Source organism: Cynara cardunculus (genome assembly GCF_001531365.2).
Source record: "Cynara cardunculus var. scolymus isolate 2C chromosome LG 1, CcrdV1, whole genome shotgun sequence".
NCBI lineage: Eukaryota > Viridiplantae > Streptophyta > Magnoliopsida > Asterales > Asteraceae > Cynara > Cynara cardunculus.
The window spans coordinates 18734668-18761253 of NC_037528.1; the positions used below are offsets into that span (position 1 = coordinate 18734668).

The following is a 26586-nucleotide window of genomic DNA, read 5'->3' on the forward strand; positions in this document are numbered from 1 at the left end:
AATTTATTTTTGGTTTAATAATATAATTTTTTATAAAGATAATAATTAAACATTCTGTTAGAAACTCAATGATTATCTTAATTATATTTTAGATTTTCTATATTTAAAATAGATGTTTATCCTGTATTTGATTATGTTTATCTGCAGTTAGTTACACGAATTTACAAATGGAGTTTTAATAAGTTGTACTTATGCAAAATCATTTGTAATCTTGAATTTTAAGTAACATGCATCAATGAATAGTACTTCATGCATAAAAAATAGTTTTTGAGAGTTTTTGTCAAATACTTTATAATATAGTATAGATATATAATATTAAAATAACAACATGATCCATTTTAAAAGATTCAAAGCTTTATTTTATTTTTAAAAAAATGTTAAGATTTTAATCAAACATTTCCTCTTTTCATTTGATCGTTCATAATATATATATATATATATATATATATATATATATATATAGAAGGGTGGGTTCAAATTTATTTTATAATCCCAAAAAGGGCAAAATGGTAACTTTGATAGTGGTAATATTAATGGCAACCATATCATGTATATCGTAATATTAATGAAACAAAATCATTTGTAAAATAATATATTAATTTTATGTTCAAATATTATAAAAAAATAATATTCATCATTAAAATAGATCAACAATAAAAATAAAACACACTATAATCAATTTAACATAATGAAATCTTTTAAATAATAATAAAATAAAATTACTACTACATTTTACGAATGAAATGGTTTCACAGTTTCATCAATACACAAATCAACGTAATGCTAGATGAGACATTTGTGATTTTCAAGTTTTCGGTAGATGGATCCGTTTCAATCTAATTATAAAATGGTTTCACTGTTATTGGTAGATGAATATGTTTCATCGTAATAATGAAATGGTTTCACTATTCGCTAATTACACAATATTTTCTTATCAATTATGAAATTGTTTCACTTTCTTCATGCACCCATTTCATCAATCAATTTCTTCCAATACGAACACATTTCATAGAGTTAATGCATTTACCATTACATGTTTTGTTAACCATTAAGTGAACAAAATTATCCAAAAAAAATGAAACAATTTCATCAAATATTGTTGATAAGAAAACAAGATTATGCAAAAATATTATATTACACAACCAGTTCATCTCCAAAAGTTTCATAAAACAAGCTCATCAATGAACGTTTTCACAAATCAATCTGCATACGTTTCATAAAACAAGTTCCTCAATAAACGTTTTCATGAATAAATCTAACATGAATCTATTTCATAGCTGATTATATTTTTACTGGTTCATGAATCTTTATGTGGATCTGTTACTGATTTCATGAATTAATTAATATAATAATTTTCGATTTTCATATTATTATCATTAATAAACCGAGAAACCAAATAACAATATTCCTTGAGAGCAATTTAAAATACCACTATATGTTTTAATTGGTGTTACATAGTAAAAAGTAGCAGCAATAAATGATTATTTAGTCTCTTTTTGGGCCTTCGCTTTGCCGAAGATTGAGTGGAAAAATTAAATGCATCAAACGACGTCGTACAGTAGTAGTAAACGGTAACTTCCTTGAGAGCAATTTAAAATACAACACGGTTCAGTTGCAACGGCTACCTGCAAACAAGATTTTCTCCCCCAAATCCTTCCACTCGAAGCTGCAATTTCTCCTGAAATTCTTCAATAATCTGATCGCCTTCAACAATCTCTCCATTCTCAACAGATGTTAATGGGTTAATCCCAACACCAGGTACCTTTTTTGTTTCCCCTTTCAGAAACCCTAACTCAATCGTATTTCTTTCTGTAATCGATCCATGTTGTTAATCCTCTCTCTATCTTCACATTTGACTAGGGTTTTATCGATTTTTAGTTTAAAAACATGTGTAATTTTATCATGTTCTAGCTGGCATCTTAATTTTATGATATAAACAAACCCATTCGGGCATTTCCAGGTGGCTGAGACTGAGACTAGTTTATCGCAAGTCTTATTAAGTTAAAATCTTGTGTTCATATTGCTAATCTTGTGATAATTTTTATGTCAATGGTGATTTTCCATTTTCTTCAGTGTTGTAAACAGATTTTCATACATCAAGCGCCAAATGTAGGTTCTTATGGAGAGAGAGAGAGAGAGAGTCATCCACATCTTAGAGTTCTTTTGGTTCTTACCTTGTGAAATGACATGTTATTAATTTTTTATATTTCTTTGATTTTTATATTATTATAAAAGATATTTAAATTATTGATTTGAAAAAATATAAAAGGGTTCTTGTGTGGAGTTGTTAGTTTGGTGATTTGGAAATGATGTGCCAAGAAATCTGCAACAAAATTGGGTTCTTGTATTGGAGATGCTCTAATAATATGCTGCTAGCTTGTCACAGGTTATACGAAAGAATGAGCATGCCTGAAAAAGTTTACGAGGAGCTAGATGATGCAAAAGCTGAAATCGAAAAGCTCAGATCAGAGTATCATGTGAAAGCCAATCTTTGTGACAACTTGAAGAGATCGTATGATGATCAAGTCAAAACGATCCAAGAACTCAATCAGAAACTTGAGAACCAAGCTCGGGAAATAGAAGCAAAATCTGATGAAAATTATGCTGCAAAGCAGTCACTCGAAGATCTCAAGTGCAAACTTAAAGAGAAGGAATGTATCATCAAGAGTTTCAGTTCTTCCAATGATAAGCTTCGTGTTGATTTCAATTCAAAGCTTCGGGAAAGTGAAGAGGAGAAAAAGGAGCTTGCTTCTTCGTTAGAAGAAGCCAATGTCAAGATTTTGAATCTGGAGCATGAAAACCGCGCTTTCATGGACAAGATTGAGGTTCTCAAAGAAGGGATTTTGTCGGTTTCAAATAAGAAGTGTGCCAGTGAAAGCAAAATGGCTAAAGCTTGCAAACAAATTAGAGAGAATGGAGACATGTTTGAAAAGTTGGAGGAGGAAAAAGCGAAGCTTGAAGAGAAACTTAAATGGAAGAACGAACAGTTCAAGTACTTGGAAGAAGCCCATGAAAAGCTTCGAGATAACCTACGCACAAAGGAAAAAGAATGGGATATGGAGAAATCTACTTGTTTTGATGAAATATCCACGTTAGAGACAAAGTTGGATTCGCAGATTAGACTTTCGGAAGATTTCAAAAGGCGGTTACAGATATGCAATCGATCTCTGGCCCATGAAGAGGATCAAAGAAAGTCCTTAGTTGTGAAACTTCAATTGCTGACCAACGGGAAAGATGAAGATATCGGGATTTTGAGGAACTTGCTTAGTGAGAAAGAATGTGTTTATAAAGAGATGGAATCTAAGATTGGCAGGTTGGAGGAAGAAAATCAAGAGTTGGTTTTTTCTCTTAAAGAACTCAGAAGAGCCGGTAATTCTTCTTCTGTTGGAAAGCTTCGGAACAAGCTTAAAACTTTGGAGCAGGTTCATAGTGAATGTTCTCATCAGAGTAAACTCCGAGAAGCTGAATGGAGCTCTCAATTTGATAAAGTGGTTGCGGACCTGAATGTTTGCAGACTCGAGTTAGAAAGTAAAGAGGCCCGTTTGAAAGAGATTACAACTGAATTGAATGGTTATAACTCTCGGATGTCGGAGTTAACAATGGAGAAAGAGGAGTCTGCAATCATGATGGTGGCAATGAAATCGACACTTTTGGAAGCCAGATCAAAGATCGACGAAGAGAAGGTCTTGGTTTTAAGGAAAGAGTTGGAGAGTAAGAACTGTGATCTTGTTAAAGCCCACGAAAGTATTAAAGAACAACTTGCAGAAATTGAATCCTTGAAGATGATCAAACATAAAGAGATTGAGAGTCATGAAGAACAGCTGAAGAATGTGTGTGATTTATTAGATAGATCAAACAAAGAACTTGATTGGTGCTGTTGTGAAGCAACTGAAGTTGAATTTGAACTACAAATATGGAAATCAGTTGCAGAACGATTAGAAGCGAATCTGGAACAAAACCATCGAATGAGAAGGGAAGTGGAAGCTTCTCTCTTGGCTCAAGTGGCTACGGAAGTCGACCTCAAACAAGAAATCGATAATCTTGTTTGTGGTTTAGAAGAAAAAGAGAAAAGAATCAAAGAGCTCGAACAAAAGCTCAAAGAATCAAACCGATTTGGTAAAGAGAATGGTGAAAAGCTTGAGAAAGAGATAGAATGGTGGGAGCAAGAATGGGTGACGAAAGAACTGGAAGCCGCAATTCTCGCACAGTTGGAATCTGAGAGACTCCATGAACATGAGAAGCAGAGTCTTAATCAGCTTGTAGAAGAGAAAGATGAACGAATCAAAAACCTGCGACAGATTATGAAGTGTTTAGAGGAAGAATTCGATGATTCGAGTGCTTCATTTTCTTGTGAACTTGGAAAGATGCAGGCAGAGATGAAGCTGTTTCTTGAAGCTTGGGAGAATATGAGGACATTTGTGGTTCTTAAGGAGATTGAGGTTCAAGAAAAGGGTTTGATGGTGATGGAATTGGAGAAAGATTTAGAGTTTGAGAAGAAATGTGTGGAGAAGGTGTTATTAGAGAAAGAGAAGTTGATGGATATCATTGGGGGGGTGTCTGAAAGGATTAATAAGTTATCAAGGGAAGATGGGCAAGTAATGAGAAATTTGAGGAGTATAATGTTGAGTTTTCATGAGTTTGATCCTGTGAAAGAAAACACAAATGTGTATCAGTCTCCGAAAAGGAACACGAGTCTTCAAGAGCGATCCCCGTTAAGAGCTCTCAACGGTTAGCTTTTTTTTTCTTTCTTTTTTACATATAACATGTATTTTGTTTGTTTTTCTGCACATTGTTTTCACGGATGGAACACGACTTGTATGAACCCGTTTGTTGAAATAACATAACTGAAGACTTGAAATCAATAGGCATTTGGGACTCCACTGATACAAAGAAACTGTTTGCATTTGCCCCTCTGATACCAGTCCCACGATCATCATATGGTAGGTGTCCATCCCATTAGTAAACGGATTTATACGTGAGATGAAAAAAGGTGTGGGCCTGTTCCACTTCCCCTTTTCTAAGTCCCAACTCCCAATACCATTTTAAATTGATAAATAATAAAACTTGACTTTAACGGGAACAAAACCATTAATTTACTTAATTTTTCCATTATGCTTTAACAAACAATATTCATATAAAAATATAATATAAGATGTTACCTTTACATAAATATTTTTATAATTTATCCAAAGTCTTTCATACTTGCAAAATACAATATCCCCTACATCTACATCATACAAAGGTCAAAAATATCTGGATGTCCCAGGTTCAAATCCAATGTTGTGGTCACGGAGGTTTAAATGCAGTGACTCCGGGCTATCTGCAAAACAGGTGGTTGCCCTAGGATTAGTCGGCTCGTATAGCAGGTTGGATATCCAGGTTAATATTTTTTTTCTTTCAAAAAGACGATATTTTATTTGTAACATAAAAATAGAAATATAATTATTCTAAATAATCACTTTATAAATGAGTTAGGGGCATTAACAAAAACACTAGGAAGCGCTTATCAATGTCACTTACTTTACCGATTGAACCGATAATCTTACTTGTTAAGAGACATAGCAAGGACCGAGAGTGTTACCAGTAAGCATTTACCGGGTTTGGTAAACGACCAATAAATATTTACCCCGAAAGGTCAACAAAGATGTTCTCTTCCAAACCCTGCATCAAGGTCAACAAGTAGAAGAAAAAGAATTGGATTATCGTATATCTAAAATGCATGTTTTAAAATACAGTTTAAAAGGTATTTAGATGTGTTTTCTTCAAAGCGATTATTGTAATTTCAATAATATAACTATTTAATTAAACCAGTTTTATTACAATGACTCTTTACTTGCTTCTCCAAAAATCTGATTATTTTAATGTTAATAAATCATAATTAGTTTTGCCAAAAGCTATAAAACTAATTATTGTGATTTAAAGTAGAGTTGTGTAGTTCTCTTACTTGGCTGTATTTTTTTTGTCTCTGCTTCTAGTTCTAGCTGTATGTTGTTGCTTACCCATAAATACCTTGCCAAAATTTATCTCGTCTCAAGATTTTCTTTTTCAAAGTCATCCTCTTTCTTATATCTCCTCACATTTTTGGGCTCTCTTTCACACTTTGCACAAACAGAAGGTTATCACGGGAACGCTCGCTCTACTTGGTCAGATATGCATACATCGTACCCTCAGAACCGACCTCTGGATGACATGCACTAAGCTCGTTTGATTTGGTGTAGTTACAATCATGTTTACAACACATTTCAATAACACCTAAGGCCATCATTTCCAACACCATGAACATAACTATTCAAACTAAGGAAATTTTTAGCATGACACATACCCACTAGATTACATGGGTTTCAAGATAGAAACAGATACCTAGTAATCATTTCAAAAAGACCGGCACAAGATTTATTTACATCAGTTAGACCGGACGTTATCATGAACGGTGTTTAAACATATTAACAAGTCATGAATATGTAACTATATAAATGAAGCTTAAGTTGTTGAAAGATAAAGTTGGAAACTGGGAATTTATTTACCTGCAAGTGGAGTAACTTCTGAGTTGGTTGATGCTCAAGCATGACCAATTTACTCTTCATTCTCCATTGATCTATGCGCTCTAGCTAAAAGTCATGGATCCAATACAAAATAGTCTTTCATTTATTAGTTTTTGTATATGATTAAGTAATAGAAAGTCCCTTCATTTTGCACTTGGCATAAACATCGACTCTGAACCAATCCTCAAGATCTTCGCCAAAAACTAGCCAGGTCTGAAAAAGACAGAAAACAAAAGATTGGGTTTCATGACTTTGAAACAAAGAAAAAGCTAGAAGAAATTTCCCATTAAGAAAAGATTCTGCGTATACTCTTGAAAGAATACGCATAAAGTATCCAATAGTGAACTAATATCATGAGGTATGGGATTTTAAACCAAGTTTTACCTTCGAGAGGGACACTCTAAATGCATAGAAGCGATAACCATCTTCAACTGCATGCAAGTTGGTCGTCCTCGTATCACCTTATCTATAACCAATCAAGTCCAATTGAAATTCCAGCAGAATCCATAAAGGATCTACCTTATAAACTATGGAAAGATATATCTTCTAAACACTTGATCATGTATTCATCAACCATTGGTGAAGCACATATCAACCACCACCAAGAAATTTCATTGATCTGGATGGTATTTGTGATTGACCATGAGTCACTAGCGATGTAAATACATTTTAGTCACCAATAATCTGCACATGAGCAGCTTCCATCTTGGAAGCGATGGAAACGATTGGCGTCTCTTACATTTATCGACCTTTTTGTAACTTTTGAGATTAGTTTCATAGCAGAGTGACAGTCATCACATATCCTCAAGTTTTTTATAATACAGATTGGTGCCTTTTCATGTGTTTTCAATAAGGCATATGCTACTGCAAGCTTCTCACTGTGATAACCAATGTGATCTTCCTTCTGTTCTTCCTCAACATCATGTAGCACATTAGCAGTATCAGGCACGTAACCAAGTGCTTTTATCTTAGCAAACAACTCCTTCAGCTTTGCATGAATCTGGAGAAATTCTGGATGTCCATTGTCATCCGAAACAAACAAGTGTGTTTGATTCTTTAACTCCAACCAGCTCAGTCCCGGCTCTTTTTTCATATTCCTTTTTTTCATCAATTCACGGACTCTTGTGACTCCACCCCAATTATTAGCCTTGGCATGCATGTTAGACAAGAGGGTATAGGTTCCCACATCATCAGGGTTCAAACCCATGATAATGTCTGCAACTTGGGTGCCTAGAGTATGATCTCGATGGGTGTAACAAGCACTGAGCAAGGTGCGCCAAGCAATGACATCCCATTTGATCGGTGTTGATAGCATGAAATTTGCAGCTTCATTTAGACGTCCAGCCTTGCTTAGAAGTCCAATGATGCAGGTATAGTGCTCCAAACCAGGTTCGATACCCTTCTGTTTCATCAACTGGTTCAGATAGTAGAACCCTTCTTCGACTTTCCCCAAATGTCCACAAGCAGTGAGAACGCCAACAAAAGTAACATGATTAGGGTTTTCCTCCGTTTTCAACATTTCTTCAAACAAAGCTAATGACTTGTTACCAAGACCATGATAGGAGTATCCACATATCATTGTGTTCCAGCTTACGGTATCACGATAAGTCATACCTACAAACATCTTTCTTGCAGCTTCAATGTCACCAGTCTTTGAGTACATGTTGATCAAGGCATTCCCAACATTCGTATGACCCTTAAAACCCCTCTTTTCTGCAAGTGCATGCAATGAATATCCATATCCCAGCGATGATAATCCAGCACTAGCATTGAGTAGTACAGAAAAGGTAGATTCGTTTGGAACAACATCCTCACGTTGCATTTCTAGAAACAATTTTAACGACTCCTCAAAGGACCCATGTGGTGAGTAAGCTGCCAACATTGCTGTCCATGAAACCACATTTCGGGCTTGCAACCTGTCAAAAACTTTTCTGGCACATGAAATCTGTTTACATTTCCCATACATGTTGATAATTGCACTACATACAAACACATCAAACTCAACTTCACTCATTAGAAGCTGGTTGTGAATTTGATGCCCCAAGCTCAAATCTTTAAGGCGAGCACAAAGCCCAAAGACACTGATATAAGTGGCTTTGTTCCACATCACATGTTCAGCCAACATTCTCCTTAAGATATTTGAGGCTTCATCCAAGTAACCATTATCAACAAGTCCAGTTAAAATTAGGTTATAAGTACAAGTATCTGACCCAGGGACCGAAACCAAAACCTCCATAGCCCCTACCACGTCTGACAACATGGAGTACAAGCATACAAGAGCATTCTTCACATACTGATGGAACACTAATCCAGATTTCAACACGTATCCATGACATTGTCTCCCTAATAAAAGGCACCCAACATTAGAACAAGATGAAAGCACCGTTGCAAAGATATACTCATTAGGCTGGCACAAAACATGGTCCTCCGAAACCATTGATTTAAACAATCTAAGAACTTCAAAAGCAAACCCTTTTTGAAAAAGCCCTGCCATTAAAGCACTCCATGAAGCTACATTTCGTATGTTCATTTTATAAAACACATGGTGCGCGGATTCCAGTTCTACGCATTTTGAGTAGAGATTGATCAAAGAGTTAGTCTCATGTATATTGTCTCCGTAAACTTGATCAGACACAATCAAACGAGCATGAATTACTTTGCCGAGCTTAAGGTTTTTAGTCTGGGCTAAGTATCTGAGGAGCTTGACAGTGTCCTGGACAAGCACACTGACATGTCTTGGCTGTGTTAGGGCGGACATAACGCTAATTCCACCTCCGTTCTCCAATCCTTTTTCAATACCGGATCAAAGTTGACCAAAATTTGATCATTGCCAAAAAAAATCTCCAATAAACTTACATTAGAATGTCAGGAAGAGAGTGATGCTGAGCAGACATTGAAACAGATCCGATGAAGAAGTATTGCATATCGGGTTGGCAGTTTCTATAAGTTGATGCTACAAAAGTTTGATCTATCCTTGAAACCAAGCATGGAGATAGCCACTGAATAATAAGCACAGATACATCAGCCTTTTAAACAGAAGTGTAAATCACAAAGTTCATGTCCAAATTACACAGCAACAACAGATAAAAATGCAAAAAGATAAGTAAGCATCTAACCAACACAATTAAGAATCATTTGCCACACAAACCACATTCAACTATTGGTAAATGGTAAATTCTAAATGTTGAGAAGAAGAAGGCAATGAGATGAAAGAGATAATTTGTAGGGTTCTGAAAATGGGACATCAGCATTCGGGCAAAAAGTTAGCTGACAAATCAATCAAACCACTCAAATATTAAAAATAATGGAAATTTTGAGGGGGGTCGCTTGAAGCCATATTATACCCAACAACATCCATAGACAACACATTCAACCGTGAATGTCAGATAGCCAACAACATCAATAGACAACATATTTGATGTACCAAAAAGTTATACTTGCATATTCGGTCAAGCAAAACCAATACATGAGAAAAACAAATCCAAACTAATCAAAATCAAACCAGGAAAAGCAATAACAGTGAGATATTTATTCTGGCTCTTTATTGAATGTGGAATCGTTTTAGATCGTATCCAAGTGAAAGGTAATCAAACTAAACTGCAACTTTATATTAACTGTTATGCTGTGTTCTAGAATTTGGGAAGAACGGAAAAGAAAGGAAAGAAACTTTTTTGTTTGTGATCTCGAAAAAGGAAGGAAAAGGAAGGAAAGAAAATAAGTTTTCTGAGGAGAGACAGGAAAGGAAATATGTCATTTTTACAAATAGGCCCTTATATTCGTTTTGCACTTATGATCACTTTTCTTTTATTTTGATTATATTATGGGTATGCTCAAGTCTGTCGAATATTATGTGAAACTTCGGCTTAATTTTCACCTTCATAAACCTAGTATTTGGGAAACTTGGTACTTCAATAGAACGAAATTGCAACCAAAAGTTCATAAAGTTTATAATTAGTGTAAGTAAAACCTATATGACCCCACATACATTAAAAGTTCATAAAGTTACAATCCCATTGAAGTTCATAGCAAAGGATACTTACAAAGAGGAGATTTATGAGATTAATAGTTGTAAGGAGATCCCTACAAAATTTGTTCGAAAACTAGTCATTTGATAATGATGTCTTCACTGCTGCTGCTGCAAGATTTTCTTTAAATCTAAACAATTTGAATATAATCATGAAGGGACCCGTAAAATTAATGACAATCAAACTAGATAACTACTGTCGTTCCAAGAGCTTGAGAATTCGATATATGTACATGTTTATACGCATATGGAATGAAAAAAAGGCATGTTATCTATACATGCTATGATAATATTTTTGCTATTTCGTTTTTAAATAAGCCCTCCTATATACAATTCAACTTAATAGCCATGGTTGTTAAAATGCAAAAGTAGAGAACCCAAACTTACAAGATGTTGCAGACCAAGTTCGTGAAGGTTCAATCTTAAATGTGTCAATGCAGTTGTAAAATATTTAGTCATATGAAGGTTCAAACATAACGTTGTGTCTCCTTCTTACTTAAAGGCTGAATCATGAAGTTTCATAGTTGCCAGACCAGGAGTTTCAATCTATCAAGTATAAAGTTTCAATCAATGTAGTTCAATCAACAATTCACAAAGAAGAAAGAGATGGACGATACCTGGACAGTGACGGAGCAACATAACAAGCGAGGGGATGAGTATGGTCGGCGCCGGAGCTATCGTGAAACAGGCGATAGGTGAAAACAAAGGGAGAAAGGGTTTTGTAACTAATGTTCTCCCTTCCCACGTTTCTTGTAAGGGTTTTGTTTTTTCGCTAATAAACCACTTTTGGTTCTTGTACTTTTCTTTATTTTCTTGGTTTTAACTTTTAACCCACTTAACTAAGATGCCATTTTGATCTAATTTAGGAATGTAAATGAAGCGAGTCGGGTTCGTATTTGATTATGTTTATCTGTAATTAGTTACACGAATTCAAAAATGAAGCTTTAATAAGTTGTACATATGCACAATTTATTTGTAATCTTGAATTTTAAGTAATTTGCATCAATAAACAATACTTAATACATAAAAAGGGTTTTTAAGAGTTTTTTGTCAAATGCTTTATAATATAGTATAAATAAACTTATACGTGTTCTCTTAAATTTTATAAACTAAGGAGATCCACCTCAAACTTCATCATAAAAAAAACAAAGTCACAAACTCCATTCATCCCCTCTCTTTTTATAACATCTCTTTTTTTTCTTCATTTACTATTTATCTTCAAATGCGAGACAGCTTCACCAACACTTCTATAGTTTATTTTATCTTTTTCTAATATGATTTTAATAAGAAAAATAATTGATTAGTTTTTATAATTAAAAAAATACACAATTTTGTTAAAAATATCTAAAAATACAAGACATTTTTATTGTAGTGTATTTTATAAATTATATTATAAACGTGATTATATTTTAAAACTAATTATATATAAAAAAAAAATATCAAGTATCTAACGAGCTTTTCGAGTATAGTATTAGTAGCTCGACTCGACTTATTAATATGTTGAGTCGAACTCGAGTTTGAGTCGATCTAATTCGAGTCGAGTGTTGACCGAGTCGATCTTGAGTAATTCACGAATTGTCTTGTATCATTTACACCCCTATTTTGATTTTTTACATCTTTTTTTTCTTATTTAAAATTAAAAAATATAAATATTATAATATTGTATTAATATGTTGAGTATATTATAATTTGGTCCTTGTGGTTTATGTTTAGTCCCTCTTTTAAACTAATTACAATTTAATTGTTATTTTATTTCAGTTTTGATCCCCTAATTAATTATAGTTAAAAAGGTAGGTTAACTATTTGTTTTGATCCTTTATTTTTATTTGATCACAGAGTAAATTATATTTTTTTGTCCTTATGGATTTTTTTTTCATTTTTATCTTTTATATCATTTTCATTTTTCATTCTATATATTTTATTATATTAATTAATTAAGGATGATTTTAACTAAAAATACAATTAAAATACGTATTTTAAATTACACCTTTAAAAAAAATATCGATGTCTTTAAAATGCGTTAAATATTGAATATTTTTAATTTTTTATGCAATTTATTTGATGTTTATATCTACAAATCCGTCTACACGATTCCAAAAAAAGTCTATTTTAAACTGGGTTCAAAAAATGTATTTATTTTTTCTTATTTGTATAAGATGAAAATCGAAATTTATCTGTCTATTAATAGAAAATGTCTCTTCGGGATCGAACATCAATTGCAACGATTCGATAGACGTCTCATCAGGATAGATGTAGATGAAAAAGACTCCCTCCCCCCCCCCCTCCCTGAGAACCGTATAGGAAGTTTTCTCTTCGTACGGCTCGAGAAAAATGATTCGAATTTTTGTCTATGGATAAAATTATAATAAATAGAAAAGGAATCCGTAAAATAAATTAGCTTAGAATTTAACTCATATTTATTTAGCACCCTTTCTAAAAAATAAAAAATTTAGATATTTCATTTAATTAAATATGTATCAAATAAAAACCTTTATAATATAATAATTTTTTTTTTCAAAATATCAAGTTAAAAATTTAATGAAAAATAAACAGTCAAATTAACAATCACACAATTTCATATATTTGATCTTAAAAATAGAAAATATAGTGTTAATAATTAAACTATCTAGATTAGATAATTTCAAAATAGTTTAATACTTAAACTATAATAAATTCGAATATAAATAATTAAATTATATTTAAAATTAAAAACTGTATATCTTTTTCCAAGCAAAAAAATACAGATAAATACTTTTTAGTATAAAACAATAAAATGTGTGGTTGTTAATTGGTTGTTTATTTTTCATTACAATAACTTTTAGTTGATATTTAAAAAAAATTATTACGTTATAAAGTTTTTTATTTGATACACATTCAAAAAACATTTAATTGAATGAAATATCTTAAAATGATATATTGTCTATTAATAGACATAGATAAATTTCGGTTTTCATCTTATTTATATTATAAAAATGGTATATTTTTTGAACTTTACTTAAAATAGAAAATGTTTTTTTATTAATGTTGACGGATTTGCAGATATATTGCGGATAAATTACATTAACAATCCATGGGCATGGAACCCTGAAATAGCAGATCTACAAAGAAAGCGGCTCGTGGCTTTCATATATTGGCCTCCTAAATCAAGTAGTTACAAAGTCTGGAACAAACAATATTATAGAGAGCTTATTTGACCAAGTGATCAAATAGCTTTCAAGCTGATTTTATATGAGTGACATTTTGTGGTTACTTTGCACGACTACCTAGTGAGTGATAGTTAATTTTATATGCAAGTAAAATTGATTATAAAGATTTTATATTTGTTAAGTTTCAAAGGCTGGAACAGGCAGAATTACAGGGAGCTTATAGATTTACAAATATTGTCCCAAGCACGTAGACGGTGAATCGGGTAAGCTTCTCTTCTTTCACTACCTCTGCCTCTCCTAGGTGTATATCAAATTATTATAGTAGGTTGGTCTAGTAATTAGGGGCCGGCCGTTTGATCGCCTATGATACTAGGACCAATATGTCAAAAATGGGTTTGCACCAAATCCGCTATATATTTGGCACGGCTTTGCCATTTTTAAATCATTCAATGTTTACCTCCTTTTAAATGTACCGGTAAAACTTTTTAAAAGTGTAATTTATAAAATAAAAATACATAATTTTAATGTATTTTTAGTTAAAATCATCATTAAGTGATTTAATATAATAAGGGGCATAAAATGAAAGCTGATATTGCTAGAAAAGACAAACCATAGGACGGAAATTGTAATTTATTCTATGATCAAATAAAACAAAAAAAGGGAAAGAAAAACAAAAAAAAAATTAACATACCTTTTTTAACTAGAGTTGTTAAGATGGATCAAAAGTGAAACAAAATGACAATCATAGTGACTAAAATTGTAATTAGTTTAAAAGAAGGATCAAGTTTGATATTGAGTGGCAACCACAAGTACCAGAAATGTAGTTTACTCTAATATATTAAACGAATGAATTAAAGTGAGAAGTGTAACAAAGATTTACACTTTTGATTACTTTTAATCTCACTCATATCCCATGAATTGTGATTCTGATGACAACTTTCATTTTCACCGGAACACAACCCTAATATATTATAGTTATCTATTAATAGAGTAAATTACAAACTTCTCCGACCCTCACTTCCGGTCAACTCCCCTTCCCTATTCCTTATCTTTGACCACCCCCTTTCTCCCTTCCTTTACTGTCCGTCTATATTTAGGAATAAACTTTTTTTTTTGGAAGGGTATCCAGAGCGATGCCTGAACTAATTCAAGTAAATTGTGATTGCAAGAAACTAGTTATGATAAACTCAATGATCACAATTATGATGTATGTCTGGAATTAAACCCTGAACAGATGAGATATTATACCATATCTCGCAGGACCTCAACCACTTTTGAACTTGGACATATATTGATCAAAGTCCCCCCTTCAGTTTCTTTATAGATCTACCCATATCTCTACAAATCCTCTTCGAAGATATGGATTAAGTAGGACAGAACCCTCTAGTTTGTCCAAATATTGATCAGTCTTTCATAACAGTTGCTAATTAACAATATTAACTCTAGGAACCCTAAATGTTATGAAATAAAAAAATTAGTCATCAACATAGATAATTCATTTTAATATCCAAGGACTAAAACCAAATTTTAAACAAACCATAATAGGGATGGTGATTTGCCCCGACCCGGTGGGGAATCTAGTTCACCCGACATGAACAGGGACGGGGATTCCCTGCTAAAACAGGTCTCGGAGCCGGGGATCCCCGGTAGACTCAAACCGGGACCAGGGTCGGGGATCTCTGATAGAATCAAACTAAATGATATTATTTATGGAGTTTGACCGAGATTTTACCGGATTTTGACAAGTGATTGCTAAAGATTTGATCGAAGACAAGATGATAATCTCCGTACCCACCAGAAACTGGAGCCGCGAGGGTGTTACTACAAACCGGGGCCGGACGCTCTTGTAAGAAGTTGCCTTGATAATTTTGGAGGAACCAAAAAGAAAATGAAAAAGCAAGCGGAGGGATAAAAAAACAAAAGAACTTCAAAGGAAAAAGACATACGTTTCTCGGGAAAAACAACCATTCCTGCTTCTCTTCTTCCTCCGCGCCAAATAACCAGCCAATTTTCCTCTCATTCCTTGCCATAGAGGTTATTGATTTCTTCTTATGGTTGCTATTTGTTATTGTTTTCCTGATTTTGTTCTTAAGTTTTGCACTTTATGAACCGATAAGAACTCAGCGTTTCCCTAAATCTTGTAGTTTCTCAATGGACTTGTTGTTTACGTAATTCTGTATGTGTAAGTGGATGATATTGAGCTATCATGAGTAAACTTCTTCATATTTTCCAACGTCTTGGATTTTCTGATTGTTTGCTAGAAGAAAGCAATTCCGAAAATCCAAGGAATTGGTACTTTTAGGGTTCGGAGAGGGTTCTTTTTTGTGTTTAATGATGATTTCAGTTCTGCTTCTCATTGAATGCCAATAATATGCCTTCTGTTAAGCTGAGTATTCACTGTGACGAATCTGGAACTGGGAAAATTTGTGAATTGTTGCCATTTTAAATACCTAGCTGTTGCAAATGGTGAATCTTTGACACCTCTGCTTGCAAAGTTCTGTTTGTTTGTCTTTTGAATGTTATGGTTCGTTTTTGTCCTTCACGGTTTTAATTCATGTTGTACTCGCATTGTTCAGAAATTGTCAATTCACTTCGGAAAGGCTTGGAGAGTAGCATGTGTTGGGATTCTCTTGTACCATAACAACTTTGGTGACAAGAAACTTAATTGAAAGACTTTGTTTAAAGAAAAAAGATAGTTTAAGATGAAAGAGAAAGAATTCTTTTGTTCAAGAACTGTTTTTTACATACAGTATGAGGCAATGATGCCTCTACGTTAATGATGCGCATTATTACTCAGTGCACATCGAGGCTAAAATACAGATAAGGCCAATCCGAACCATTTGACAGCAGCCCAAGGGTCCCCTGTCCTAACCAAGCTTGGCACACACAAGGAGGGCCAAAGGCCCAAAATGGGATCTTATGCAAAGGTGTCCCATCCCACGGGATCTGGAGGGAAGCTAAACTTTATCTGAAGAACCCCCTCATGAGGGATGTGAATTAAATCAAACTCCAGGCTACCTTACCCAAATCTGATAAGGATGAGAAAGGATGGAGTACTATCCAACCCAACATACTTCACCTAAGCAGCCAACCCTTAACTAAAAAAGAGGTCGCTACCTTTATCTACAAGCACACACTTTAGAAGTTACTCAAAATTCCTCTTTATATCATATTCTAAGTTTAGGCATGTGAAGAGTCCCTTAAGCAAAGAGCTAATCTACACATTTTCAATGGCAAGAATCAACCAATTGCAATCAATATTTAAAACTAAGTGCACAAAACTACTTACTAGTCCTCGTCACATCAAATCAATTAGATAAATCATCATATGACTAGAATCATTTCTGGTAGCTAATTATGGTGAACAATCTGTGTTCAAGTCCTCATCAAATCAAATCAATGAGAAAAACCCCAACACTCCCCTCAAGCTGGGGGATAGACACTTCCCATCTTCTTTACAGATGTAAGAGTGCAGCTGGGCATGTAGTGACCTGTTTTTATGGAGGTTCAATTTAAATATTTTGTCTCGAGGCATCTGATACTTCCAAAAAATGCAAGATGCCTGGATTTTGCAAATCTCCAATTTATGACTAGACCAGCATAATAATCAACATAGATGTAATTGGATGCAGATGAACTTCCTTCTGGTCTTTCATGAGTCGACTTGCAACTTTTATTGCATGGCTTATGTTAGGCCTTGCATAAGACAAATAAATGAGTTTGCCAACTAGATGTTGGTACATGCATCTATCAATTGATTCACTTTTTATAGACTCCCTACGTGATTAGGCTAAATGATAAGTGCTTGCAGAAAGGGATACTATGAAGGCCTAGAAGGAATTTATAAGCCCCAAGGTCTCTAATACCTTGAGGAAAATGGAAGAATTCTTGTATTCATAGGCTGTAGTTTTACAGGCAGTATTATACAATCCTCTTACATAAAGCATATCCTATAAATATGCTACTTATTATAATTCGTCTCAGTCACTACCAATCAGTTGGCTACCATATATACTTTTGGCTATGTGAAGGGAACAACCTACCTATAAATCTTCATCAATCAATCCCATCAAATTATCAACAAGACAACAACTTACATCTCGAATCTGATTATGATCATTGGTACGTAAAGACTCAAAAATAGTAGCATTAACTGCAAAAATGAACTCAGACACATTACTGTTTTAAGCTTGAAAAGCCTTTAGTTAGACTAATCGTGTAGGTTAAATATGAGATTGTGTGGAAACTTTAAAATGCATTACGTAAGGAGATAGGGGCTGGCCAGGGGAGATGCGAGATACCTGTAAGCCATTCTTCTTAGCTAGGGCCCCCATCTATGTTCATGGGTACTTTGACTTGCAAAGTTGGCCTTTATCTGGAACTAAAGCACAATGTGTTGGGTATATCCTAATGTGCTTAATCTAAGTTAGTTCTCTTCTATGAAACTCAAAAGCTCGGATTTAATTTCCTTCAGCATTTTATTTCCCATTACTTTTGCTGCTTTGCAGCCTTCAGACCATTTTGCTATTTATTATTATGTTTTTCTTTGAGATGATGTTGCTGCTTTTGGATTACCTTTTCAAGTATCTTATTAGTAGAATGTTTCCCCTGCCAGTAGCAGAGGCAAGGCTGTTGTCAAATAGATATCTTTCCTCAATCGTCTGTACTGGGTGGAAGCCAAAGTACTGTTGCTGAGTTACTTTCTTATCTTATGCTGAATGTTTGTAGCTGCATTCTCTTCAGACGATGACTTCAGCTGGTTCTTTGAATTTTTCTCACAAATGGGGAATTTGCAAGAACCATCGGTACAACAAGCAGTTCAAGGTTTGAATGTGTTGCCCTTTGTTTTAATAATTTATCTTAAGTCGGCTTGGACTAATATCTTTTATAGAATGTCATGTGTACTCGACAGGGCATCATTAGAAGTGACAAACTGCATATAATACCAGCCAGTCTCTCATCGGTTGCTTTGGTATGGTTCACTTCGGCTTGAAGTTTAGGAGAATAACATTTTGTTGTTTATTTTTTTGTGTGATCATTTTTTGTCTACATTATATATTTTGAAATTCATGTCACTGAACATAATATAAATCAACTGTCAGAGTTTGGAAGAATACGAGTAAGTCAACTGTCAATATATTTTTCATACAGTTTCAAACCCTCACGATCGAGTATTCTTAGATCTGTGTATTGATTTCTGGCCAATGAACGATTCTGAAGGAGGTTTTGAAATTGGAAAGCTGAATATAAATTCTGACATCACCAACTTGATTATCTGAAAACCTGTAAACTTGCCATCGTTCTCAGTGCTGAGGTTTGATGTCCATTGATGAGTGGGCCTCTTTGCTAACATTCAATAGCTTCTTGCACAATCCTCCGAATCCACTCTATTTCTTTGTGTTTCTTCAGCTTTTGGAAGTAATACCACAAAGAAACCTGTTTTTATCTAGGGTATGACAAAGATAACCCTGAATTTATTTATTCTTGCAGCGACAAGATTCTTTGAGTATCAATCTTTCAGTTCAATTACATCAGCCATTGAGCACTGGTTCTCATAGATATAATCTACTTAAGTGCAATTGCTTTTTGAATCCAGACCTTGGGACTTCTGCAGTAAAGAATGGTGCTCTTGCTTTATCAAGGTGATCTCTCTTGTTTCAAAACTATGTTCTTCAGCATTCAGTTGTTTGACTGAACATAGATGAAAGCTTGTGTTCTCTTACTTAGGTCTCAACAGCAAACATCATATACTATGACTACACCAGAACTTTAGTTTCTGTCGAACTACAACCAAATCAAGTCTAATTTCTTGAACAATTTGGTGTTATTTCTTTGTACAACCACAACTGGCACTAACATTAGTGACCAGAGGATAATAGCAGTCATCGAAGTAACTTACATTTACGTGCTCTTCTTGAAGCATCAGTTATCATCTAGGAATCTAGATTGGGTGTATTTACAAGCTGTTTGGTTGAATATACTTCTGGACAGCATCTTAGAAAAAAACTAGCTTACCTCTTTACTCCATGAGATAGCTTAATAATTGTGTTCAAACATCCTGCAGCGCTTTGCAAGGTAGACCTATTATGTTCAAGCTACTTCCAGCAGTGGGTATTGTCGTGTTTGCTGTGTGGGGTCTTGGGCCGCTAATGCGTCAAAGCAGAAACATTTTTCTTCATGTTTGTGCCTTTTCCCATCTCCATCTAAATTTTGCTGGTTGTTTTACTGTTGTTTCCCTTTGTTTAATATCATATTTCACATGTTTTTCCAGAAGAGTGATGGGAGTTGGGGAAAGAGTAACACACATTATGTTATGACCTCTTATCTTCAGCCTTTGCTGCTATGGACAGGAGCAACACTTATCTGCAGGTTCAACTGATAAAGTTTTCAGGCAAGATATGGAAGTCAATAACTCTAATGTTAAAATGATTACATTTAACTTTTTTGCAGAGCATTAGATCCAATTGTCCTGCCATCAGAAGCTAGCCAAATTGTTAAGCAACGACTCTTAACTTTCGTGAAATCATTATCGACTGTGCTTGCACTTGCTTACTGCTTATCCAGGTGAATTTTGTATTTCTTTCTTTGTCGGGAGAGTCTTGAGATGAACTAGAAGATGAAATTGTTCACTTCCCTAGACATAATGAGCTGTTTATAGCATCAAGTATTTTTCAATAATTGTTATTATATTTGATCACTCAACACATTGCCAGTAGTTTTTTTCAGTCCTCCCTTTCTCTGCCCATAATTTCTTCTACTGCACCTGTGGCCTTACCTGACAACAAATTTTCTTCCGTTCTCATGTTCCTCCTTTATTGTTGTCTAATACGACCTGGTTCTCCAATGCAGTTTACTATTTCGATTTGTTACTAATTTGCAGGTTTTCTTGTTATAACTAATCCTTTGTTTGAATCATCGATGCAGTGCAATTCAACAAACACAAAACCTTTTCATGGAGACAAATGATGCTACTGATACAAGAAAGGTATGTTCCACAACTATGATTTTCTTCAACTGAATCCTTTTTCCACACATGTTAACCTTTTCATTAGTCATGAGCTCAGGCTACTGTTGTTGTTTAGTCCACCCAATAATCAGTCGTATTACTAACTGATCGGTTGGAGCTTTTTAGTTACTGCTCACAATTCCATTGCATTATTCTAACCTAACTACTAATGTTAATTTCTGTTGAATGCCTCGTCTTATTTTATGTTCATTCTTTATTGAATGAATTTTGAAGATGTTAAAGATCTGTTGCATACCTTCACATTTCATAGAAGAAATATGAGTTACAGAAAGAGAACCCTGACTTTTGGGTCCATTTACAAACTAAAAGCAGGCAAAGTTGTGGCTTGTCAAACCCTTCTTTTACCTGTGCGCAAATCCGTGATAAACTGCTGTTGTTTATATCTCCCAAATTACCAATTGAATGAAACATTCTCACTGTTCATGAAATAATAATTCTGGCTGTGAAACATGTGTTTGCCAAGGTAGGGTATGTAGGTTGGTGGAATTGTTGTAGCCTGTTCTGGTAGGCTTTGAGGATGTAAGGAGAAAGAGGAAGGGGGAGAAAGAAACAAGTTTATTTTATCTCTTTTAGTTGTGGAACGAGAAAAGGGAAGAAGCAAGAAAATTGATAAAGTCCAATTTATATCAGAACACAAAAAGTCACAAGCTTCTTTGTAACAACTTAGCAAGTTAAACTTTTCAAATATAGTAAATCTACTAGAATAACTATGCTTGAGGGAAGAGACCAAAATGCCACTTAAAATGAATCCTGTGATTTTATAAGATGACTGTTTGACACCAATGTTTAATTGGGTAGACAAGATAGTTTAACGTGTACAAATCTTTTGACAGAGCTTATTTTGTAACCTTGCCCTGAAGCCAGGCTTTTTTCAATGTAACTTCTCCTAACATTTCATATATTAGAACATTTGTAGGGATCGCCTTTGAGAAATTGGTGCATTAGGTGCATTATGATACTTGTGTCCAAATGCAATTAGGTTGAAATAGTCCTTCATTCATGCACTTCACAGGATATATATTTGAAACTTCTGTCGTGGTCGTTAGGCCAATCACTTGATATCCTGCCTGTTAAATGTTGACAAGTTGTGCAAATTAATGCAAATTGACATATGTTCTGTGCTATGTTTTTTTAGCCAAACTCATCCTGTAAGGAAAGCTAGACATTCTAGGGCTGATAATTATTTGTGCTAGCAATAAGTAGATCAATTTTTTTTTCTTTATTAATTTGTTATAATACTTTGTTGTCGTTGGCAGATGGGATTCCAATTTGCTGGCAAAGCTGTATACACTGCAGTATGGGTTGCTGCTGTATCACTTTTCATGGAGTTGCTAGGTTTTTCTACCCAGAAATGGCTAACTGCAGGAGGTCTTGGGACAGTCTTGCTGACACTTGCTGGCCGTGAGGTGCACAAACACATATCTTGTGCTTGTGGAAGCTCTAAACATGCGCACACACAAACATGTAGGGCTTACGGGGCAGTCACTTGTGGTTGTGTGCCAGGGAGAGTTTCCACAAGAAGTGTTCAATTTTGTTGAATCCAAAAATCTTTCCTCTCTCTCTCTCTCTATATATATATGTGTGTGTGTGTGCATATACACATATGTATATGTGTGTGTGTGTTGTGTGTATTATGCATGCCATGTCATGCAATTATTACTTGACAGTCCCAGTTCTTACATGTTCCATCATTTATGAAGATCTATTCATTAAGTTATCTCTCTATCTAGATATTCACAAATTTTCTCTCAAGTGCGATGATTCATGCAACCCGGCCATTTATCGTCAATGAGTGGATTAAAGCTAAGATTGAAGGCTATGAAGTTTCTGGAACTGTAGAGGTTTGCTTCTTTCCTAGTTGCATGCGAAGCAAGCATTATGTGATTTAACATGATTTTACAACATTCAACTTGCATATATTTTATTGATGACATCATATATTCTAAAGCATTTTCTTAGTGTTGGAAAGTACCAGATGCTTGTCAAGGATACCTCTGATGTGGATCCCCTTGTTTTTTTTTTTCTAGCATGTTGGGTGGTGGTCACCTACAATTATAAGAGGTGAAGATCGTGAAGCTATTCACATTCCAAACCATAAGTTTACGATGAACGTAGTGAGAAATCTCACTCAGAAGACTCACTGGCGTATTAAAACTCACCTAGCTATCAGTCATCTCGATGTCAACAAGATTAATGTAAGAACATATTTGATCATTTGGCATGACATTTCTTTTCTCCATCGTCATTCTCAAGATTTACACGAGTTTTTAATCTTTGCAGAGTATTGTAGCTGATATGCGGAAGGTATTGGCAAAGAATCCTCAAGTAGAACAACAGAGATTGCATAGGAGGATTTTCCTTGAAAACGTTGATCCTGAAAATCAGTCCCTTTTGGTTTGTCTTATTCCCTGTAATTTGTATTCATAGAAATTTTCATTCTAGCCTCGTATTTATAAAACCTATAACACCAATAAGGCTACTTAACTTGGTTTGTGATATTACATTTCAATTAAGGTACATTCGTTAAACCATTTCAACTTTAAATGTAGATTTCTTTCGTACATTGCTAGAGGGAGACAAATAATAAATTTGAATCAAGACAAAAAGCAATGATAATACATTACAGAGTTGAACTAGTCCAGAGATGGAAAGGGAGACAAAAAGGAGTTTGAAATGGAAAGGAAGAGATAGCTCTCTTTTCGCACCATGAGAATATGGAAGTTAGTATATGTTTCTGTTCCCACAAAGCGAAAGTTTTGGTTCTATAGCGTTTTTTAGCTGTAGAGGAACATGTCATTTTTGAGGAAATTAAACCAAACAATATCCCACCTGGAGGTGGGGTCTGGGGAGGGTGGGATGTAAGTTAACCTAACCTCTACCTCAAAGAGTAGAGCAGCTGTTTCCGTTAAGACCCCCGGCTTGTGCAAAGTGTGTGAAAAGAAAGGATAAGACTTTTTCTTTTACTGTAATAAGGTATTAGTAAAACAATAGTGGTCCTAGGATCACCCACCCTATAACATGGGATCCCCCCCTGAGTTCAGGGTGATGCATATACTGCCAAATCCCAAGCCTTATATCTAACACCTTTACCAATTGTTCCTCATGAGGTTCTTGATTTAATCTTTGATATAAATACTAGTTAGTGGTTCTTCCAGTTATAATTGTCGTTATATGACCTAATATAGGTCAATAGTCATATATCTGATTAGTCCTAACTTATGTTAATGTTTGTTCTGCAGATTCTGGTGTCCTGCTTTGTGAAAACGTCTCATTATGAAGAATATTTATGTGTAAAGGTAAGATAACATTTCTCAACCTACACAAATTTAGACTACTCATTAATTCTTTTTAGGCATCTTACTACTGTGTTTTAAGAGTTAACCTGTATTTTCTAGCATTTAATTTTCTAAACGCTGGTTTTAGAACAGTCACATTGAAGGCTTCACTTCAATCTACAAAGTCTAATTGTTTTAAGATAATTGAAACATATGAAAGTTAATTACTCAGAGTATTGGTGTTTTATGTTATTTTCAATTATAATTAATTTGTTTATTATGTGAACATATAACTACTATAATCACTGAAGAGGACTAGGTTCAGAAAAAGCCATTGCTTTTGTATTTTCTGTTGGATTATTTGCTTTCAGGAATACAACTATGCTGAATTGTTTTGAAGTAACTGAAATGGTTGTCTTATTCCCCCATCAGCCAATTAAGTAACCCTAAGCAGAAAGCTTAGAACACTGTTAGTAAATATTCATTTACGTCTCTATTGTTTTCTTTCTCTTTTGTGAGTATGATGACATCAATGCATGCATGTGTGTACTGTGTTGTATCTGGAAAAGTGATCTTCAATCATTAATAGTTTTTCCTCTTATTTTGATATGTTCCTTGTGATATGAAACCAGGAAGCGATCTTGTTGGATCTTCTGAGAGTGATCAGTCACCACCGGGCTCGACTTGCAACTCCAATCCGTACAGTTCAAAAGATATATAACGACTCCGACTTGGATGGTTTCCCCTTTGCGGATTCAGTATTCACCCGTGGTCGAGCACCTTCAAATCGCCCCTTGCTTTTAATTGAACCCAATTACAAAGTCAACGGAGAAGAAAAATCAAAAGGCCAAAACAGCAGCAAGAAGTCAAATAGCAAGGTAGAAGGGAACTCCAAAACCAAAGATACACCACCGTCACCACCAGCATCTGATGTCAAGAGCATTGATAAAGTACCTTCTGATTCAGCAGCAGATAAGAAGCCAAACTCAGATGAAAAACCAAACAACAAAGTTGCAGGTGAGTCTGTCATTGTGGCTAAACGTAGAGAGTTTCGAACTTATTATTATAGCTGTAACGATAACAAGCAATCTGATACCAACAGATAGCAGCAACAAAGCAATGGAAAGTGAGAAGCCAAGTGTAACAGAACAAAAGCCGTCGCGGCCGCCTGCAATGGAAGAAAATATTGTTCTTGGTGTTGCTTTGGATGGTTCGAAAAGAACTCTTCCTATTGAAGAAGGAATGGAATTGGATAGTGAAGTAAAGGAACTGAGTAAAAGCCTCACCACAAAAGATAAGAAGGATGGTAGCACAGATAACAAGTAAACAAGTTGGCTCCCAACTCTAGATTTTGTGACTACAAATCTTCACGAATTCCTTGCTGGTGGTTGGGGTAGATAGGTTTTCGACTACATAGGTATGCGATTTGATTGGATTGCACATAGATCACTGGCCAGCCACTGCTCAAAGGGGGGAATATGAAGGAATTAGAATAGTCGATCCCATTGACAAAATTTGGTTATTGCATATTTGCATCTGGTTCCTTCTTTCTGGTTCAGTAAGGAATTCAAATTCATGGGTGTTTGGTAAAGAATGATGTTATAAGTTGATGCTGATGTATCCTTGAAACCAAGCAAATAAGCACAGATTGTCGAATAACTATTGGGTTGACTTGGAATTCCTCCCTGTGTGGGCCTCCCGTTGTTAGCCAACAGCCATTCACTTCTATGAACCTAGAATCTGAGCGGTGTGTTCGATGAAATGCCTCATGGATCTTACTTGAACGAGATAGCATTGTTAAGACTTTGATTCAATCCTGAAACCTACTTCGTGCCTAAAACGCCGGGTGAAGAAATCAATGTAATGCTATATTAACATTCACAATATACACGAAATGTTAATACTGAAATTATACCCATACCCATAGGTATCGGTGAGGTGGGAACCCAATGAGTTACGGTAAATAGATACCTCGTGGTATAGGTAAACACGTAAACACACAAACCTTAGCATATGATTTGTCCTAGATCAGTGGTAACTTGCTTGCAATTCTGTAATGGCCTAAGCTTCTGTTGGATGGTATAGTCTATTTATGAACATTTGAAGCTCTATTACCCATTCTCTGTGTCGCTTTATGTAAAGTACTAAGGTGCCATATACCAAATACTTATCGGGTAAACGCTTATCAAGCGAAGTCACCATTTTTATTTACCTTACCGGGTAATATTCTCGGCCATCAAGATGGATTGTTCATAAGCATTTCGTTAGCAATGTAAGCGCATACAACACACTCCTAATACCTATTATTTTTTAAAATTGCTTGGGGTGAGAAGGGAAAATACATCCCATTAGAGTTTGTAATTCCTAAAATCACAATACATTATCTTCGAGGGAGTATGCTTTAGTTTTGGTCTTTGATGTGATGACGATATAGCTACATTAGTCATAGAGATGTACTTCTGATCTGGTGAAAATTACATTTGAGAATATATATATATAGGGGAGCGATCAAATGCAAACCACTCAATTTGTACAAACCGTGCAAACCGCATTCAACCAATCATAATTTTTC

General features: G+C 34.7%; 3 protein-coding genes across 7 annotated transcripts; 2 read left to right on the forward strand and 1 right to left on the reverse strand.

The window, feature by feature from the left end:
* The first annotated feature begins 1669 nt into the window (after positions 1-1669).
* Positions 1670-4819, forward strand: LOC112500653 (uncharacterized protein At4g38062-like). 2 transcript variants are annotated; one of them, XM_025104199.1, is made up of 2 exons: positions 1670-1758; positions 2377-4819. In XM_025104199.1, the coding sequence occupies exon 2, from the start codon at positions 2400-2402 to the stop codon at positions 4731-4733; it is 2334 nt and encodes a 777-aa protein (XP_024959967.1). In that variant the 5' UTR covers positions 1670-1758; positions 2377-2399; the 3' UTR covers positions 4734-4819. The 2 variants fall into 2 exon arrangements, with proteins under 2 accessions (XP_024959967.1, XP_024959960.1); XM_025104192.1 differs by having other exon boundaries at positions 1684-1758; positions 2387-4819.
* A 664-nt stretch (positions 4820-5483) lies between these two features.
* Positions 5484-11218, reverse strand: LOC112526346 (pentatricopeptide repeat-containing protein At5g39680-like). 2 transcript variants are annotated; one of them, XM_025136625.1, is made up of 4 exons: positions 11184-11218; positions 6927-9541; positions 6525-6755; positions 5484-5661 (listed from the first exon to the last, which is right to left on the reverse strand). In XM_025136625.1, the coding sequence occupies exon 2, from the start codon at positions 9298-9300 to the stop codon at positions 7216-7218; it is 2085 nt and encodes a 694-aa protein (XP_024992393.1). In that variant the 5' UTR covers positions 9301-9541; positions 11184-11218; the 3' UTR covers positions 5484-5661; positions 6525-6755; positions 6927-7215. The 2 variants fall into 2 exon arrangements, with proteins under 2 accessions (XP_024992393.1, XP_024992401.1); XM_025136633.1 differs by lacking the exon at positions 11184-11218 and having other exon boundaries at positions 6927-9620.
* A 4466-nt stretch (positions 11219-15684) lies between these two features.
* On the forward strand, positions 15685-25673 carry LOC112501709 (mechanosensitive ion channel protein 2, chloroplastic-like). 3 transcript variants are annotated; one of them, XM_025105430.1, is made up of 16 exons: positions 15699-15746; positions 18441-18536; positions 18604-18684; positions 19203-19218; positions 19309-19354; positions 19777-19891; positions 19984-20081; positions 20163-20276; positions 20637-20697; positions 21996-22145; positions 22470-22580; positions 22767-22934; positions 23020-23133; positions 23979-24035; positions 24647-25031; positions 25117-25673. In XM_025105430.1, the coding sequence occupies exons 2-16, from the start codon at positions 18459-18461 to the stop codon at positions 25338-25340; spliced, it is 1818 nt and encodes a 605-aa protein (XP_024961198.1). In that variant the 5' UTR covers positions 15699-15746; positions 18441-18458; the 3' UTR covers positions 25341-25673. The 3 variants fall into 3 exon arrangements, with proteins under 3 accessions (XP_024961192.1, XP_024961198.1, XP_024961186.1); XM_025105424.1 differs by having other exon boundaries at positions 15685-15746; positions 18456-18536; positions 19203-19354; XM_025105418.1 differs by having other exon boundaries at positions 19203-19354.
* Positions 25674-26586: the final 913 nt, after the last annotated feature.

What these genes read in the sequence shown, in the direction of transcription:
- LOC112501709 (XM_025105424.1), top strand. Translation starts at nt 18,459, where the DNA reads ATGACTTCAGCTGGTTCTTTGAATTTTTCTCACAAATGGGGAATTTGC. An exon ending in ATGCTACTGATACAAGAAAG is followed by an intron (nt 20,698 to 21,995) that starts GTATGTTCCACA and finishes TGTCGTTGGCAG; the next exon opens with ATGGGATTCCAATTTGCTGG. An exon ending in CTGAAAATCAGTCCCTTTTG is followed by an intron (nt 23,134 to 23,978) that starts GTTTGTCTTATT and finishes TTTGTTCTGCAG; the next exon opens with ATTCTGGTGTCCTGCTTTGT.
- LOC112500653 (XM_025104199.1), top strand. Translation starts at nt 2,400, where the DNA reads ATGAGCATGCCTGAAAAAGTTTACGAGGAGCTAGATGATGCAAAAGCT.
- LOC112526346 (XM_025136625.1), bottom strand. Translation starts at nt 9,300, where the DNA reads ATGTCCGCCCTAACACAGCCAAGACATGTCAGTGTGCTTGTCCAGGAC.